Source organism: Melanerpes formicivorus, unplaced genomic scaffold (genome assembly GCF_026170545.1).
Source record: "Melanerpes formicivorus ecotype bairdi unplaced genomic scaffold, bMelFor1.0.p_v2 SCAF_3, whole genome shotgun sequence".
NCBI classification, from domain to species: Eukaryota; Metazoa; Chordata; class Aves; order Piciformes; family Picidae; genus Melanerpes; species Melanerpes formicivorus.
Genome location: NW_027142355.1, coordinates 40431124 through 40449885, shown reverse-complemented (window position 1 = coordinate 40449885; position 18762 = coordinate 40431124). Strand labels below are relative to the sequence as shown.

Below are 18762 nucleotides of genomic sequence, written 5' to 3'. Positions count from 1 at the left end.
GCCCTGTTGAGCCTCATGTTGAATATCTCCAGAGACAGGGTCCTAGACAGTCTTCACTTTGAATATATCCAGGGACAGGGCCCCAGCCACGGGGCAAACTAATCCCAACATCTTTTATCCTTCCAAAAAAGCCCCTTCCAACAAGGCCCAAAGATCAAAGAACAAGTTCCCCTTTCAGCTTCCAAATTACAGAACTGTAGAACTTTTTCCCTGTGAGAGTGTCAGAGCCCTGGAGCAGGCTGCCCAGAGAGGTTAGGGAGTGTCCTTCTCTGGAGACATTCCAAACCTGCCTGGATGTGTTCCTGTGTGGTCTGCTCCAGGTGATTCTGCTCTGGCAGGGGGGGTGGACTGGATGCTCTTTCCAGGTCCCTTCCAGCCCCTAACATTCTGTGTAATGCTTTGGGTTGGAAGAGACCTTTAGAGGTCATTTACTCCAACCCCCAAATAAAGTGTCCTACTGAAGATGAAGACTCTCTTCACTGGATCACACAATCTTAGGGGGTGGAAAAGACCTAGAAAGATCATCCAATCCAACCTCCCTGCCAGAGCAGGATCACCTAGAGCACCTCATGCAGAAATGCACACAGATGGGTCTTGAATATCTCCAGAGAGGGAGACTCCACAACCCGCCTTGGGCAGCCTCTTCCAGTGTTCTGTCACCCTCACAGTGAAAATGTTATTCCTCCTGTTTCCATGGAACTTCCTATGCCTCAGCTTCCACCCACTGCCCCTTGTCCTGTCACTGGGCATCACCCAGCAGAGCCTGGCTCCATCCTCTTGGCACTCACCCTTCATATCTTTATTAACATGAATGAAGTCACCCCTGAGTCTCCTCCTCTCCAAGCTAAAGAGCCCTAAGCTCCCTCAGTCTCTCCTTGTAAGGAAGATGTTCCACTCCCTTCATACTTTTTGTGGCTCTGTGCTGGACTCTTTCAAGGAGTTCCCTGAGGTCCCTCTCGAACTGAGGGGCCCAGAACTGGACACAGTATTCCAGATTCAGCCTCATCAGGGCAGAGTAGAGGGGGAGGAGAGCTTCTCTTGAGATATTAACCATAGCCCTTCTAATCCACCCCAGATTAGCATTGGCCTTCTTGGTCACAAGAGCACATTCCTGGCTCATGGTCATCCTTCCATCCACTAGGACCCCTCTTCAGCCTTTCATTCCAACTACCAGAGGCTTCTGATTGTTGTTGTTGAAGCTTTACACTGCTAGAGCAACTTCCTGGCCACAAGTGAAGAAAGCCACTGGTTGCTTCTGCTTACCATCATTGCTGTACTGCATCACCATGATGATATCTGCTTTCTCCAAAGCCAGCTCATCGTTTTCCCGAGCCTTGTAGGACTTTATGCACTGAACTTGTGGTGCATCTAAACAGGAAGAAAGATCAGAATGGTTGACCAGAAGAAAACAGTGGTAACACTGTGTGCATCAGCCCCAGAGATCACTAAAGAGTAGAGACCTGGAAGGGTCTCTACTGAAGAGACCCGGAAGGGATACTACAAGTCTTCTACCTGAGGAGTAAGAACAGGTGAAGTGCCTGGCACTGAGGGAAAGCCCAGGAGTATCTCCTCTAGCTACAATTAAAAAGGCAAATATTCTCCCTTGGAATCATTCTGGAATGTTTCACCTCACCCTGACCCCAACTCCTCTGAGCCAGCCCACTCCTACAGCTGTTGTAGCAGAGCAGTCTCACCAGGACATTCCAGGAGGTCCAGCTCTCCTCGCGGAGGAGCCAAAGCGGAGATCCACCTCAGCTTCTCACTGCTGGAAAACATCACAAGGTATATGTCAGGATTCAATGTCTGATGATGGGGATGGGGAGGAGGGGTGCATAGGTTTGCTCATGGGAGGGATTAGGGAGAATCATAGAATGGTTTGGGTTGGAAGGGACTTCCAAAGGCCATCTAGTCAAATCCTCCTGCAGTCAGCAGGGGCATCCTCCACTACATCAGGCTGCTCAGAGCCTTGTTCAGCTAGACCTTGAATATCTGCAGGGATGGAGCCTCAACTACCTCCCTGGGCAACCTGCTGCAGTGTTCCACCACCCTCATGCTAAAGAACTTGTTCCTAACAAGGCCATACTTGGGGGAAGGAGAGAAAATGGAAGTGGAGCAAGGTTGATGTTATCATAGTTTCATTCAGGGTTGGAAGGGACCACAAGGATCATCTAGTTCCAACCCCCCTGCCATGGGCAAGGACACCCCACACTAGATCAGGCTGGCCAGAGTCTCGTCCAGCCTGGTCTTAAACACCTCCAGGGACGGGGCCTCGACCACCTCCCTGGACAACCCATTCCAGGGCTTCACCTTATGCCATAAGATGAGTAACTATGATGCGAGGGGAGCCAGGTGGCTCATTAGGAGCTCGTTATGACAAGAGGATGCTTTTCAAGTCCTCTGCTCAGCAGCTGCATTTGATACTTAAACATTTTGGTAGCTGAGGGGACTACCATCAAGTTTCCAGGCAGTGTCTGGCTATGGCAATGGCAGAGAGTCAGGGTCAGCTTGAGGCCTTACTGTGTGTCTGTACGAAACAGGAACTCCACCCTCTTGCCCTGGTAGTTCTGGAGCAGGAAGAGGCGGAAGACGTTCTTGTTGGTCCCGTGCAGCTTCATCTCACACTTCTCCCCGCGCACGTCCGAGAAAGCAGCGTGATCAAACACGACAAATCGACCACCCCTGCAGGAAAGAGCAGCAACAAAACAAAGGTGGGAGTTTTAAGGTGGTGAAGGTTGCAGGAAAGTGAGGTTGTGTTGTTCCCTGGTGTCAGGAGAACAAGAAAGCTCCTGCTGAGTCTTCGTAGAATGGTCTGGGTTGGAAGGGACCTCCAAAGGTCACTTAGCCCAACCCCTCTGCAGTCAGCAGGGACATCCTCAACTGAGATCAGGTTGCCCAGAGCCCAGTCCAGCCTTTTATAGTATCTCCACTTTGAATATCTCCACAGATGTGGCCCCAAATACCTCCCTGGGCAACCTGCTCCAGTGTTCACCACCTTCATAGTAAAGAACCTGTTCCCAACATCCAGTCTGCTCTTCTCTCATTTCAAACCACTGTCCCTCACCCTGTCACTGCAGGCCTTTGCAAACAGTCCCTCCCCATCTTTCTTGTATCCTCTTTCAGGTACTGGAAGGCTGCTCTTAGGTCTCCCCAGAGCCTTCTCTTCTCCAGGCTGAACACCCCCAGCTCCCTCAGCCTGTCCTCGTGGCAGAGCTGCTCCAGCCCCCTGATCATGTTCATGGCCCTTCCCGTATTTGGGGCTCCAGACCTGCACACAGTACTCCAGGTGAAGTGTCACCAGAGCAAAGTGGCAGAATCACCTCTCTGGATCTGCTGACAACACAATTTTGATGCAGCCCAGGATGTGACTTGCCTCTGCTTCAGGCACTTTAAGGGTTGTTCTTGCTGGAAGGCTCACAAGGCCAGAGAGAGGGGACTCAATGAAAAGGGTAAAACAGCTCTGCCAGAACTCTATTTGGTAGCTTACTGCTTAAAATCAAACCCACCACCCCACAACCCCAACACAACCAAGCAGCAGCTCCCTTAGTTTTTTGCCAAAGGGTGATTTGCACCTTCACTAATGCTAGAATGGCTCAGGTTGGAAGGGGACCTCAGAGACCATCTACTCCAACCTAAGCTCACTGCTTGGTTTCTTTCCATTCTTAAGGTTTTGGGGTTGTTTGATTCTGGGTTGGTTTTGTTGTTGTTGCCATAGACACAGGTTTGCATCTGCTGGGAGGAAGGTATAACTGCTAAACATGGTTTTTCCAAGGACTGAGGGCTCAACTGTCATAGAATGGCTCAGGTTGAATGGGACCTCAGAGGTCATCTACTCCAACCTCCCACTCAAGAGGAGGGACACCTCTCAGCTAGACTCAGCTTCTCAAGGCCTCATCCAACCTGGCCTTGAACACCCACAGGGAGGAGGCATCCATAGCCTCCCTGGGCAGCCTATTCCAGAGCCTCTCCACCCTTGTACTGGGGAACTTCTTCCTAAGATCCAGTCCAAACCTGATGGATAAGTGATAGAATGAGGGGCAATAGTTTGAAATGAGAGAAGAGCAGATTGAGACTGGAGGTTAGAAACCAGTTCTTTAGTATGAGGGTGGTGGAACACTGCAACAGGCTATCCAGGGAGGTAGTTGAGGGTCTCACCACCCTCATACTGAAGAGCTTCTTCCTAAGCTCCAGTCTAACCCTGCTCTCCCACAGCTTCAAACCGTTCCCCCTTTCCCTACTGCTAGACACCCCGACAAAAAGTCCCTCTGCAGCCTTCCTGTGGGATCCCTTCAGGCAGTGGAAGGCAGCTGTTATTTACCAAGTAAGAGGAGAAGAAGAAATGGTTATTATTCAGGTGTTTCACATCAGAGAGCTGGAAAAGCAGAAGAGTAAGTGTTGCACCAGAAGATAACTTGTTACATGATCACAGTTGGGACTATCGCAGGATACTCACATCACGGAGGGTTAGGAGAGCGACTTGGCAAATGCAGAGGGAAAGGATTCTTTCAGCAAAGCACAGACCCAGAAAGAGACAGGTATTTGAGAAGGGGCAGCAAGAATTGTGTTGAGGCACTCACTCCTTGGGCCGAGACAGGAGCAGGCAGTCGTTGAAAAGGTGCAGGTAGATGGGGCGGGTGGTGACTTTCCACTTGGGACTCAGGGTGTTGAAGTCCAGGGCTGTCAACTCACCACACTTCACAAGTCGTCTCGACTGTGAGATGAGTGGAAAGATCTGCAAGACAGAAAGACTCAGGTCAAGGGGAGCAGTAGGCAGGAGCTTGGGATCTGCAGATTTGCCGTTCTCTGGAGGCAAGGTGCTTCCATCCCTCCAGCAGGCACCTCCAGCTGGTGGGTGTCACAAGTGATTGGGGAAAGGAAGCACCGACCAAGAGCTGACCCATGCATGATGCTCTGCTTCAAGAGCTCTGTGTCTAATGGAGAGGAGAACAAAAGGTCAGCACAAGTGACTTGGAGGAAAGGCACAAAAGGCATCAGGGCAGAGCAAGGCCCAGAGGATGTACAAGCTCACCTTGCACTCAAATTCTATCTTCTGGCTGAGGTAGATCAGCTCCTCAGTGCTCTTCATGCGCTGGACGTTTTCATTGCAATCCTTGATGAGCTGCAGAGGAAAAGAAAGGATCAGTGAGGTGGGATCAGTGTTACTCCCAGGGGCCTGTGGTGGTGAGAGAAGGTTCAGTTCTCCCTCCCCCACAGAGAAAGAAACCACGGCTGACTCAGTTGGAGGAGCAAAGGATATGAGCTATGTTTACAAGCAGGATGAGATGCAGTGAATAGATACACAATATGTACAGTATTTACAATATATACAGAGATACACAGCAAAGCAAGTAATACAGAACAAAACCCCCATGCCCCCTCTCTGCCCCTACCTCCTTTTTTTCCCAAAAGGGAGAGAAAAGGTCATTATTAAAGAAGAAATTCTGGTTAGGCTCCAAGCTCATGCAAGGATTACGTTTCTTATCTCAAGGTTAACAGGTCCCACTGCTGTTGCTCAGAAGCAGAGAGGCTGAAGAGGCAGAACAGACTGGAACTGAGGGAGACTCAAACTGAACCAAAACTTGAAGCTGCATTCTACCAGTCTACCAATGAAATTCTTTTAGACCTATCTTTGTTTTCATTGTCTTCACCAGAACGTTCAGCCAGAGTGTTCCACAACTGTCCCTTCCTTAAAGGCACAGCCTGAAATGGCCACGGAGCCCCTCAAGAGTCAGTGTGTGTGACAACTCCTTAGGCACCCTCCTGCAAACCAAGCATGCTCCCAGGGGAGCAGACTAAACTTCTCCATACCATTCTTCTTCCTTAAGGAAGTCTGTGTGACAAGTGCTGTTTTACCTATGGGATGCCGGAGAGAACTCTTTCCTAGTATCCAATCCAAACTTCCCCTGACAGAGCTTTAGGCTGTTCCCTTGTGTCCAGAGAGAAGAGGTATCACAGTATCACTAAGGTTGGAAGAGACCTCGAGGATCATGGAGTCCAACCTGTCACCACAGACCTCATGACTAGACCATGGCACCAAGTGCCACATCCAATCCCCTCTTGAACACCTCCAGGGATGGGGACTCCACCACCTCCCTGGGCAGCACATTCCAATGATCACTCTCTCAGTGAAGAACTTTCTCCTCACCTCGAGTCTAAGCCTCCCCGGCACAGCTTGAGTCTGTGTCCTCTTGTTCTGGTGCTGGTTGTCTGGGAGGAGAGGCCAACCCCTTCCTGGCTACAACCACCTTACAGGTAGTTGTAGAGGGCAATGAGGTCACCCCTGAGCCTCCTCTTCTCCAGGCTAAAGAACCCCAGCTCCCTCAGCCTCTCCTCACAGGGCTGTGCTCAAGGCCTCTCCCCAGCCTTGTTGCCCTTCTCTGGACACCTTGAAGTGTCTTGATGTCCTTCTCTGCTCCCCCTCATAAAAGAGCTGTACACAGCAATGAGGTCACCCCTCAGTCTCCTCTGAGCTCAACAAACCTAACACCCTCAGCCACTCCTCCCAAGTCCTGCCCTTTAGTACTTTCACCACCTTTGTTGCCTTCCTTTGGACACCTTCTAGTACTTTCTGCATCCAAACATTGCACTCCAGGTGAAGCCACCCCAGTGCTGAGTGTAGTGGAGCACCCCAGGATCCAGTTGGCCCTTTTGGCTGCCAGGGCACATTGTCTGTTGATTCACACCGAGGGTACTGTTAACCAAAACCCCCTGATCCCTTCCTGCAGGGCTGCAGAGCAGGTTGAGAGCCTCACCTTTTCCAGGGCATCATAGGCCTGTGTTGCTTGCACTTCCTCCTCAGAGCCAGGCCTAGTTCTCTTCAGGATATTCTGCATGGAACAAACAAAAGATGTTTATCACAAATGAAACAGGGGAAGCTGGGCACCTGTAGCTGAGAGGAGTAAGAGAAACAGGGAAGGAAAGCGAAGCAGTGGTAGCTGATGAGGTGTGGAGGCAAGGCCAGGTATTTGAGGTGCAGGATGCTACTGATGAGGTGCACTGAACAGGACACCCCTGGCATTCTAAATCATGTTAACTGTCATGGCATAGGAGGCACAGCCTTGCACACAGGATTATTCCTTCCCTGATAGTTCTTTTCTCTAGTCAGAGAATAAAAAAGGGCTCCAACAACCAAAAAGAAGAACTTCACAAAAAGAACTCCAAGTTAATTCATGAGGGACTTCATGGAGTGGTTTGGGTTGTAAGGGAGCTCCTAAGGTGACCCAGTCCAACCCCCTGCAGTCACCAGAGACACCCTCAGCTAGAACAGGTTGCCCCAAGCCCTGTCAAGCCTGCCCTTGAGTATCTCCAGGGATGAGGCCTCAATCACCTCCCTGGGCAACCTGTTCCAGTGTTCCACCACCCTCATGCTAAACAACTTGTTGCCAACATCCAGTGGTAGCTCATAACATCCACTTAGTAGTTCCCAGACTGGGAGGCATCTGTAAGACAATGTTGCAGGGGCAAAATAGAGGCAGGCTGCCTATCACAGGGCAGCCACCAAGGCCTTGCTTTGTTTTCTTAGCAGGAAGCCTAAAAGTGGACTGAAACATAAACCTTCTGAGAAGACTCTGTAAATTATTTATTGGAGTACAGATAAATTAGTGTTGAAACAAAGTCCTAAATGGTAAACAAACTGCATGGCCTCACAGGGGCTGGCACAGGCAGCTCTTAGTGCTGCTCTAATGCAAAGCAGGCATCTGCACAGTGATAAAGGGGTTTGGGATTGCAAAGGCAGGTTCACAATGTGGGCAACAGAAGCATTCCAAAGCAGGGAGAGCAGCAGGACAGGGAGGGGATTCTGCCCCTCTGCTCTGCTGAGACCCTGCCTGCAGCACTGCCTCCAGTTCTGGTGCCCCCAGCATAGGAGGGACAGGGAGCTGCTGGAGTGGATCCAGAGGAGGCCACAAAGATAATCAGAGGTCTGGAGAACCTCCCCTGTGGGGACAGGCTGAGGGAGATGGGGCTGTTCAGCCTTGAGAAGAGAAGACTCCAGGGAAACCTTAGAGCAGCCTTCCAGTAACTGAAGGGAGCCTGCAAGAACGCTGGGAAGGGACTGTTGACAAGGGCTTGTAGTGATAGGATGAGAAGGAATGGATTGAAGCTTGAGGAGGGCATGGAGAGTAGGAAAACAAATCTTGACAGTGAGGGTGGTGAGACACTCAAACAGGTTGCCCAGGGAGGTTGTGGATGCCCCCTCCCTGGAGAAGTTCAAGGCCAGGCTGAATGAAGCCTTGGAACTAGCAGGGGGGGACACGGCAGGGGGCTGGAACTAGATGACCTTTGAGGTCTCTTACAACCTAAACCATTCGCTGACTCTTGCCAAATTTGCCACAGATGCAGAACAAAGGACTGTGTGCAGTCCTTGTCTCCAGTGTTTGGAGAAGGGTCAGCTTGGGAGAAGCTGCAGGAGGGCAGAGGGTCAGCAGTTACCTGCAGGAGGAGCTTGAGCCGGGTGATGCGCTGGAAAGGGAGGATGAGGAAGGATTTCAGTGAGAGACGCTGGCACACTGGATCACTTTCCAGTCTCTCCAGGACTTGCTGGAACCCTGCATTTCCATTTCTGTGCAAGGGAGAAAGAAAGAAGACATCTAAGAATCAGAACAAACTGGGGGTGGGGGGAACAAAACAACAAACCAATCTTCCTAGTGTCAGATTTCAGTTGACTGTTGGAGCACTCCCAACAGCCAGGTTTTGGCCCTGGGGCAAGGAGGTATGGGGAAACTGGTTTCCAACAGCCATAGGGCAGCAGCCCAGCCATGAGTAGATATCTTCTCCTTCAGCCAGAGCCCTCTGGAATAAAAGCTACATGTTGATCCCCCTCTGCCAGCAGGGCACCTTTGACACACAGTGGTGGTTTGGATTCTTCCCTTACATTGAACGGTCCAGCTCCAGGGGCTGGAAACAGCTACATTCCCTCTCTTGTTACTCCTCAGGAGAGCTGTCTTCCCACTTAACATCTCTCTTAGCCCCTGGACACTGCTATCCAGTTTTCCATGTTGGGCAGTAGCAGATGAAAAGCTAATGGTGTGGGAGTGGTAGCTGCCACTAGAACAGCCAGGCTCCTGTGCTTGAAGAGGTCCTGGAATACTGCTTCCAGTTCTGGTGTCCCCAGCATAAGAAGGACACAGCTGTTGGAGCCAGTTCAGACCAGAGTCACAAAGATGATCCAAGAGCTGGAGCACCTCTGCTGTGAGGACAGGCTGATGGAGCTGGTGGTGTTCAGCCTGGAGAAGAGAAGACTCCGGGGAGACTTTAGAGCTGCCTTCCAATCCCTGAAGGGATCCTACAGGAAGGCTGCAGAGGGATTTTCCATCAGGTGTCTAGAGATAGGACATGGGCTAATGGACTGAAGGTGAGGGAGGGCAGGGTTAGACTGGATCTTAGGAAGCTCTTCATTACAAAGGTAATAGGACTCTGAAATAGGCTGCCCAGGAAGGTTGTGGCTCCCTCCTCCCTGTGGGTGTTGAAGGCCAGGTTGGATGAGGCCTTGAGCAGCCAAGTCTAATTGAGAGGTGTCCCTGCCCACAGCCATGGTTGGAGTAGATGATCTCTAAGGTCCATTCCAGCCTGAGCCATTCTATGATTCTGTGATGATTCTGTGGGGAAGAAGGTTGTAGGCCCAGCAGACATTCTCACAGAATCATAAAATGTTCTGGTTGGAAGGGACCTCCAAAGGTCTTCCAATCCAACCCCCTCTGCAGTCAGCAGGGGCATCCTCAACTAGATCAGGCTGCCCAGAGCCCTGTTGAGCCTCATGTTGAATATCTCCAGAGATAGGGTCCTAGACAATCTCCTGGAGGGCCTTTCTGTGTGGAACTGAGCCACCTCTGAAAAGAATCAATTGCAAGAGCAGAGCTCACCCAGTCAGCAGCACCCAGAGACAGTGCTTGAGGAGGAGCCTGGTGGGAACAGTGTCTTCTGGAATCACTGCACCTTCACTGCACTTGGGCTGCTATGAAGGGAAGCAGTGCAGAAGTGGCAAGGAACCCTTCCTCAGGACTGGGCATATGCCTGGTTAATGCTTGATTGTGCCCTTGGGTACAGAAGAGAAGGACTAAGAGATGTTCCACTCCACTACTCAGAGATAGAGAGACACGTGGTGTTCTCTGGCCCCAGGCTTTTGCATCTTAAAGACTCCTGGAGGGTCAGTTCAAGCTGCCTGGCAGCAGCCATGGTTTCCTTGAGTATAGAATCACAGAATGGTTGAGCTTGAAAGCTTTACTTTAAGTTCCAACTTTGCAGTCTGAAGGCCATTATCCAGGACAGTAATTTTTAATCTCTCCAGTAGAAGGCAGAGAGAACAGCATGTAATGGAGTCAGACATTCTTTCCCTTTCCTATGGGAGAGAGGAGCTTGCAACAGCTCTCTCCTGCTGTCCCCAAATGCCACCAAATTGAAGAATCATAGAATGGTCTGGGTTGGAAGGGACCTCCCAAGCTCATCTAGTCCAACCCCCTCTGCAGTCAGCAGGGGCATCCTCAACTAGATCAGACTGCCTCGAGCCCTCCTTGAACATCTCCAGGGAAGGGACCTCAACTGCCTCCCTGGGCAACCTATTGCAATGCTCTCCCACCCTCACGGTAAAGAACTTGTTCCTAACTTCCAATCTGAAGAAGGTCCCTGCCTGCTGTTCTAGAGGGTACAGTGAGAACACCAGCCTGTAGCTGCAGCATTCCCCATGATTTGGTTATAGAGGTAATCAGAAGGGAACAGGTTGCCCAGGGAGGTGGAGGAAGCCTCCTCCCTGGGGGTTTTTAAGGCCAGGCTGGATGTGGCTCTGGGCGACACGATCTAGCATCAGGTGTCCTTGTGTGTGAGGTGTCCCTGCCCGTGGCAGTGGGCTTGGAACTACATGATCCTTGAGGCCCCTCCCAACCATGACAGGTCTGTGAGTCTGTGAAGTAAAGGAGCAGAAGGGTGCAAGAAGTAGGAGGACTTACAGGAGGCGCTGGAAGGTCTGCTCCTGGTAGGTCTGGTTGGTTACGTAGGGCAGGTAGACCCTGCGGAACTCAGGGGCGTGCTTCAGAGCCACGTCACACACGTGGAAGGTGAACATGTCCTCCTCAAACTTCTCCTCCAAGTCAAAGAGGAAACTGCAGCACGTGGTTGTAGTGGCATAGAAAAGGAGAAGAAAATAGGAGCATCACTGAGTGAAGGAGGAATGGCTGCAGGCCTCGAAAAATCTAGGGGAGAGCATCGTGCCTGAGCAGTGGGAATGAAGAGCCAGGAAGAATGGGAGGCAAAAAGAGGTTCAGGGGATAGGATGGGATAGGATAGGATAGGATAGGGGAGGAGAGAATGGAACAGGATAGGATAGGAGGGAATAGGAATAGGATGGAATGGAATAGGATGGGATGGAATGGAATGGGATAGGATGGAATGGAATAGGATAGGATGGAATTAACCATGTTGGAAAAGACCTTTGAGACCACTGAGTCCAACCTATCACCCAACACCATCTAATCAACTAAACCATGGCACCAAGCACCCCGTCCTGTCTCTTCCTAAACACCTCCAGGGATGGTGACTCCACCACCTCCCTGGGCAGCACATTCCAATGGCCAATCTCTCTTTCTATGAAGAACTTCTTCATACTTCTAAATGCATGGTCAGGAGACAACTGAAAACAGAGACATCACCAGAACAACCCCACTAGAAAAAGCACAAAAGGTAGCAGCAAACCTTGGTGGCTTAGCAATTCACATAGCCAAACCTCACAGGAGAAAAGCAGAACAGAATCCTACAACAGAAAGGATTCTGTGCAGGTGGAGTCATGCCTACACTTTATGGACATGTGCTCAAGTGATTCATGTTAGGTTCTGTCAAGTGATGGCTGTAATTTACCTTTTTTTCCACTCCCCCCCCTTTTTTTTTCTGGTCAGGGCTCATGCAGCTGCTTCTTTCATCTTGTATTTGCCAGGAAATGACTTTGGTTTCAGTTGAGGTCAAAGCTGGTCAAGTTTAGTCATAGCAGAGCCCAACAGCAGATGGCTACAGAAGCCTTTGGAACATTTTGATCTTCTGCAGTGAGCTTTGTGCCACCATATCTGGAAGGTAACATCAAGACTTGCATTGCCCTGGCACCTATAATAGGTGGACATTCCTTTCAAGGACAGTGGTGGATACATTTATCTACACTGTAGATACATTCCTGTATCCACCTTGAAGGCCTGCCCCTGTGCTCAGCACTGGTCAGGCCACACCTTGAGTCCTGTGTCCAGTTCTGGGCCCCTCAGCTTAGGAAAGATGTTGACTTGCTGGAAGGTGTCCAGAGAAGGGCAACAAAGCTGGGGAGGGGTTTGGAGCACAGTCCTGTGAGGAGAGGCTGAGGGAGCTGGGGTTGCTTAGCCTGGAGAAGAGGAGACTCAGGGCAGACCTTATTACTGCCTACAGCTACCTGAAGGGAGATTGTAGCCAAGTGGGGGTTGGTCTCTTCTCCCAGGCAACCAGCAGCAGAACAAGAGGACACAGTCTCAAGCTGCACCAGGGGAGGTTTAGGCTGGAGGTTAAGAAGAAGTTCTTCACAGAAAGAGAGGTTGCCCATTGGAATGTGCTGCCCAGGGAGGTGGTGGAGTCACCATCCCTGGAGGTGTTTAGGAGGAGACTGGATGGGGTGCTTGGTGCCATGGTTTAGTTGATCAGATGGTGCTGGGTGATAGGTTGGACTCGATGATCTCAAAGGTCTTTTCCAACCTGGTTAATTCTATTCCATTCTGTTCTATGGCCTGTGACCATGCAGAACTGGAGTGAGAGATGCTCTTGATGGAAAGGATGGGCTGTGTCCTCTGGCCTTCATGGAAGGGGGTGGCCCCTGGAAAGAAAAGGCCAAAGCTCACCTGGCGCTGACGTCGCGGACGTCGTGAAGGCGAGAGAAGAGCCACTGGCGCTCCTGGTTGGTGAGCATCGCCTGCAGCTCTGCTGACCTCTGGAAGTGATCCACTGCCACGTTGAGGCTGCGCAGGTAGGAAGCTTCAGACATGATCAACTCAAATTTGGCCTGGAGGGATGAAAGAAAGGAGAAGAGCATCGGCACGCTGCACAAGGCTGGGAGGAAGCTTACTGAGAGCAGCGAGGGGCAAGGCAAGGAAACCTCCCAGAGCATTAGCACAGAATGGCTTGGGGTGAAGGGGCCCACAAAGGTCAACTAGTCCAACCTCCCTGCAGTCAGCAGGGACACCCTCCACTAGAGCAGGTAGCTCAGAGCCTTGGTGAACCTCACCTTGAATATCTCCAGGGATGGAGCCTCAACTACCTCCCTGGATAGCCTGTTGCAGCGTTCCACCACCCTCATACTACAGAACTGGTTCCTAACCTCCAGTCTCAGTCTGCTCTTCTCTCATTTCAAACCATTGCCCCTCATTCTATCACTTATCCATCAGGTTTAGACTGGATCTTGGGAAGAAGTTCCTCAGATCAAGGGTGGAGAGACTCTGGAATAGGCTGCCCAGGGAGGCTAGGGATGCCTCCTCCCTGTGGGTCCTCAAGGCCAGGCTGGATGAGGCCTCGAGCAGCTGAGTCTAGTTGAGAGGTGCCCTTGCCCATGGTGGGGAGGTTGGAGTAGAGGAACTCTGAGGTCCTTTCCAGCCTGAGCCATTGTAGGATTCCTTCTATGATTTTTCCACAACTCTGAACATCAGCACTGTAACTGCTTCTGAAGCACAGCTACCACACACCCCATACGACTTACAGGGGTAGAGGTGACCTCTGCATTCCACCACCTGCATTACTCACATCAGAAGTTTTGCTCTCCATTTTAACCACCCTTCTCAGGACTCCTTGCTGACTACAGCTCATCATCAGGGAAAACCTCACTGTAAGGGTGATGGATCGCTGGCACAGGCTGCCCAGAGATGGTGTGGAGGAGTCTCCTTCCCTGGAGACTTTCAAAACCCACCTGGATGTCTTCCTGTGCAGCCTGCCCTAGGTGATCCTGCTCTGGCAGGGGGGTTGGACTTGATGATCCCCCTGAAAGGAGGCTGGAGTGAGGGTGGTGTTGGTCTCTTCTCCCAAGTAACCAGAGATAGGAGGAGAGGAAATGGGTTTGAGTTGCGCCAGGGGAGGTTTAGACTGGACACAAGGCAAAACCTCTTTAGTGAGAGAGTGGTGAGGAGTTGGAACAGGCTGCCCAGGGAGGTGGTGGAGCTGCCATCCCTGGAGGTGTTCAAGAAGCTGTGGATGTGGTACTACAGGGGATGGTTTAGTGGCCATAGTAGCTGGGTTATGATTGGACTTGATGATCTTAAAGGTCCTTTCCAGCCTTAACGATTCTACGATCCCCAGAGGTCCCTTCCAAGCCCTCCCATCCTATGGTCTACTCTGTTACACCTCTCCATTACCTCTTGCAGCTTCTGCTCATCACGAGACATATTGAGTAGGATCCTGCTGCCCCTTATCATGGGGATGTCCTGCCAGAGGGATGCCGTAGAGGAGACTGACAGCCGCTGTAAGTAGGAGTCCTGGGGGGACAGCACTTTCCTGCGCAGCCTTGGGGAGCTTGGGAAGCTCGACTCCAGATCCTCTGCAAAAGAGTCCACTCTCTTCTGGCTTTGAATGGCCTTGTTCAGAACCACATCACTGTACTCCTGGTAGAGCAGTCTTGCTGTGGAGAGAGGCATGGACAGTTGTACATTCTAGAGCAGCTACTCACCCCTGCTTCAGCCTGGGGAAAGCTCCGTCTCAGACTGGGGACTCACTTCCCTGCCTCCACTGCCCACCACTAACTTTCCCTCCTTGTGAGCATTGGGCAGGAGCCCCCTCTCCTTTGTGCTCACTGCAAGGGTGAGGGATGATGGAGCACTACTACAGCACTTCAAACAGAAGGTACTCACAGGAGTTGATCAGTTTGGAGTGCCGGCGTTTGAAGTTCTCCACCGTGTCTGCAGGTTTCTTCTCTCTGTCAGAGAGTGAGGGTTTAGAAACCGGGAGTGAAGGAAGAGCACAGCACCAGAGATGGTCTGTCCCAGCCTTGGCAACACATCTGTCACAACAAGGACCTCTTTTCTCAACGAGCTCAACCTCTAGATGCTTTACCATAATCCCCCTCTCTGAAAGGGACAGAAATGCTTCTGCTGTAATGGGGTCCTCCCCCGGAGGGCCCAGACTGGAGCATGGGCCTGAGGCTTTAGAACAGAATAGAACAGAATCAATCAGGTTGGATAAGGTCTTCCCTGAGCCTCCTCTTCTCCAGGCTAAGCAACCCCAGCTCCCTCAGCCTCTCCTCACAGGGCTGTGCCCCAGACCCCTCCCCAGCTTTCTTGCCCTTCTCTGGACACCTTCCAGCAGCTCAACCTCTTTCCTAAACTGAGGGGCCCAGAACTGGACACAGGACTCAAGGTGTGGCCTGACCAGTGCTGAGCACAGGGCACAATGACCTCCCTGCTCCTGCTGGCCACACTGTTCCTGATGCAGGCCAGGATGCCATTGGCCTCCTTGGCTGCCTGGGCACACTGCAGGCTCATGTTCAGCCTACCATCGACCAGCACCCCCAGGTCCCTCTCTGCCTGGCTGCTCTCCAGCCACTCTGACCCCAGCCTGTAGCACTGCATGGGGTTGTTGTGACCAATGTGCAGAACCACATCACTGCACTCCTGGAGAGCAGTCTTGCTGTGAAGAGAGGCATGGATCGTTTATTACAGTCTTCTACTCCACATCATTGTCTGTGGCCCCTCAGGAACAACGGAGAGCATCAGCTAGCTGTGCTACACAGGAATGAGGACAAATTCTAAGGGGCCTTTGGGAGACTTACCTCAATATAACTGGTTCTGAACTGACTGGTGGCTCCCTGTGTGCCTTGTGAGCTTCTTCTTCTGAGGGAAGGGAAGGAATTTCTGCATGTAAGATAATCAGAAAGCAAGGCCATTAAGTCCATTTGTAGAGTCAAGCTACAACCCCAATAACACCCAGAGACAGCTCACCCTGGGCTGGAGTAGAGGTGCCCTCCTGACCTTTATTCTGGGGTCAGAAACGTTCTAGTTTCAATAATCCTTGGTATTATTTACATTTTGGACACACTTGCTCTTCCTACAAAGAAAAAAGGCTGCCACTTGCAGGGAGGACAGCAACTCTAAGAGCTTCTCTCTCCAGCAGCCCAAGAGAAGATGCTGCCTGTGGGACTTGCTTGGTGCTGCTTTTCCCAGCAGCAGCTTGGGTCAGGCCTAGAGGATCCACGGACCTCAAGTCATGTCTGAAAGTCTTAGGGCTTTCTCCTGTGGATGTTGATCCCCAAAAAATCTCTCAGTGACTTGTGCTGCAGAGATGCTGAACATCTAATAAGGTCACCCTTGTGAAGAGTCTTGGGAGGGATGGAATGGGATGGAATGGAATAGAATTAACCAGGTTGGAAAAGACCTCCGAGATCATCAAGTCCAACCTAGCACCCAACACCATCTAATCAACTAAACCAAGGCACTAAGTGCCCATCCAGGCTCCACCTCCAGTGATGGTGACTCCACCACCTCCCTGGGCAGCCCATTCCAAAGGCCAATCTCTGTTTCTATGAAGAACTTCCTCCTAACATCTAGCCTAAACCTCCCCTGGCACAGCTTGAGACTGTGTCCTCTTGTTCTGCTGCTGGCTGCCTGGGAGAAGAGACCAACCCCCACCTGGCTACAACCTCCCTTCAGGTAGTTGTAGACAGCAATAAGGTCTCCTCTGAGCCTCCTCTTCTCCAGGCTAAGCAACCCCAGCTCCTCACAGGGCTGTGTTCCAAACCCTTCCCCAGCTTTGTTGCCCTTCTCTGGACACCTTCCAGCAGCTCAACATCTTTCCTAAACTGAGGGGCCCAGAACTGGACACAGGACTCAAGGTGTGGCCTGACCACTGTTGAGCACATGGCAGAATGACCTCCCTGCTCCTGCTGGCCACACTGTTCCTGATGCAGGCCAGGATGCCATTGGCCTTCTTGGCCCCCTGGGCACACTGCAGGCTCATGTTCAGCCTACCATCAACCAGCACCCTCAGGTCCCTCTCTGCCTGGCTGCTCTCCAGCCACTCTGACCCCAGCCTGTAGCACTGCATGGGGTTGTTGTGGCCAACGTGCAGCACCCTGCACTTGGATGTGTTCAGTCTCCTGCCCTTGGCCTCTGCCCATCTGTCCAGCCTGTCGAGGTCCCTCTGCAGAGCTCTCCTACCCTCTCACAGATCAACTCCTGCCCCCAGCCCAAGACTCCAGCTCTCATTATCTACTATGGGAGCACCCACAAAGTGCTGCTTGAGTCATCTTCTGTTTGTGTCAAATGGGGCAAGTGTGGCTTTTTCTTTGCTTTTTAGAGGGATTTTAATTTAACTGTGTAAAATAAATCATCATCCATATAAAATGCATTTGAAGAAGTCCAAAGACTGAGCTGCAAGTGTAGGTCAGGGGAAAGACAGTCCTGATGTCTTAGATGTTTTCCAATTTGGAAGCAAGGATTTCCAGGTCAAACAGATGAAGAAACCTTTGTTCAGGTGCTGCCAAAATTGCACATCTTTTCCACACTCCCTTTTTTCCCCTCTGTGCCAAAAAACCAGGCACGTTGTGGAGCTTAGCAAATCAACTGAGGAGAAGCAAGTAGGCTTAAAAATCACAGAATGGGCTGGGTTGGAAGGGACCTCCAAAGGTCATCTAGTCTACCATGTAAGACAGAATCACAGAATTCTATGTGTGATTAGCTAGAGAACACAACAGAGAGCAGACAGAGATTAGGAGAGAGAGCAGACACCCCTCCTGACAGCAGATGCATGTTTGCCATCTGGTGACATCAATGATTTGGCCTCTGTGCAAGTTGGGACCTTGAGCTTGGCAACATTTGCATTCTTATCTGTCATCTCAAATCCCACGTTCTCAGGAAGCTCATCTCTTTCAGGAGGTCAAATTGGAACCCCAAAGGTGGCAGTTGCAAAAGAAAGGGAGGGAGCAAATAAACAAGGAGCTAAAACGTGTGGCAACAGAGACAGGCTGCTGAGGGGGTGTGCCTGAGTGTTCAGAGTGCTGCTGCTTGGAAGGGACCTCTGCAGCTCAGCAAATAGAACCCCCCTGCCAAAGAAGGGTCACCTAGGGCAGGTCACACAGGAATACAACGTCCAGGTGGGTCTGGAAAGCCTCCAGAGGAGACTCCGCAATCTCTCTGGGCAGCCTGCACCGTCACAGCAAAGAAGTTTTCCCTCATGTTGAGGTGGAACCTCCTGGGTTCCAGCCCGTGCCCCTCATCCTATGACCACTGAAAGGAGCCAGGCCCCTTCTTCTTGACAACCACCCTTCAGGTGATTGTACACATTAACAAGAGCCTCTCTCAGCCTTCTTTTTTCCAGCCCTAGGTCTCTCAGCCTTTCCTCATCAGTCCCTTTAGCATCCTCAAAGCCTCCCTTGGACTCTCTCTAGTATATTCCTGTCCCTCTTCAACTGGGGAGCCCAGAACTGGACACAGCACTCCAGATGTGGTCTCCCTAGGGCAGGGAGCAGCCCTGGCCCCACAAACAGTTTGCTCACAGTCCTATTCCACCATTTCTCCTGGTTTTCCTTGCTGCTTGGAAAAGGGCTGCCACCAGTGCAGCAAACTGCAACGGCCATGTGATGGCAGCAAAGGTGGTGAGCAGAAGCTCACCACACAGCTGCACCAAGGAACTCATCCCTGCAAGCAGGCCAAAATAGGTCAGGTTGCTGAACAAGGCTGACAGATCACTGAACATGGACAAGTGACACGAAGAGAAACTGGATGGGAAGTCAAGAGGTGAGGTAAGTTCTCTGCTGCAGTGTGAAGTGAGGGGACTGAGCCCCAGCCTGCAGCC

At 51.3% G+C, this 18762-nt stretch overlaps 1 protein-coding gene across 3 annotated transcripts in view; it reads right to left on the bottom strand.

The window, feature by feature from the left end:
* Positions 1-18762, bottom strand: part of ARHGEF5 (Rho guanine nucleotide exchange factor 5) — a 53397-nt gene that overhangs the window by 2401 nt on the left and 32234 nt on the right. For all 3 annotated transcript variants that reach the window (XM_068170646.1, XM_068170632.1, XM_068170640.1), the window contains exons 3-14: positions 15743-15824; positions 14826-14890; positions 14334-14596; positions 12834-12994; positions 10938-11090; positions 8428-8557; positions 6750-6824; positions 5027-5116; positions 4575-4729; positions 2518-2679; positions 1695-1765; positions 1264-1368 (exon numbers count right to left, since the gene is read on the bottom strand). In XM_068170646.1, the coding sequence (XP_068026747.1) occupies positions 1264-1368; positions 1695-1765; positions 2518-2679; positions 4575-4729; positions 5027-5116; positions 6750-6824; positions 8428-8557; positions 10938-11090; positions 12834-12994; positions 14334-14596; positions 14826-14890; positions 15743-15824 (1512 nt within the window). The remainder of the gene's footprint in view (positions 1-1263; positions 1369-1694; positions 1766-2517; positions 2680-4574; positions 4730-5026; positions 5117-6749; positions 6825-8427; positions 8558-10937; positions 11091-12833; positions 12995-14333; positions 14597-14825; positions 14891-15742; positions 15825-18762) is intronic.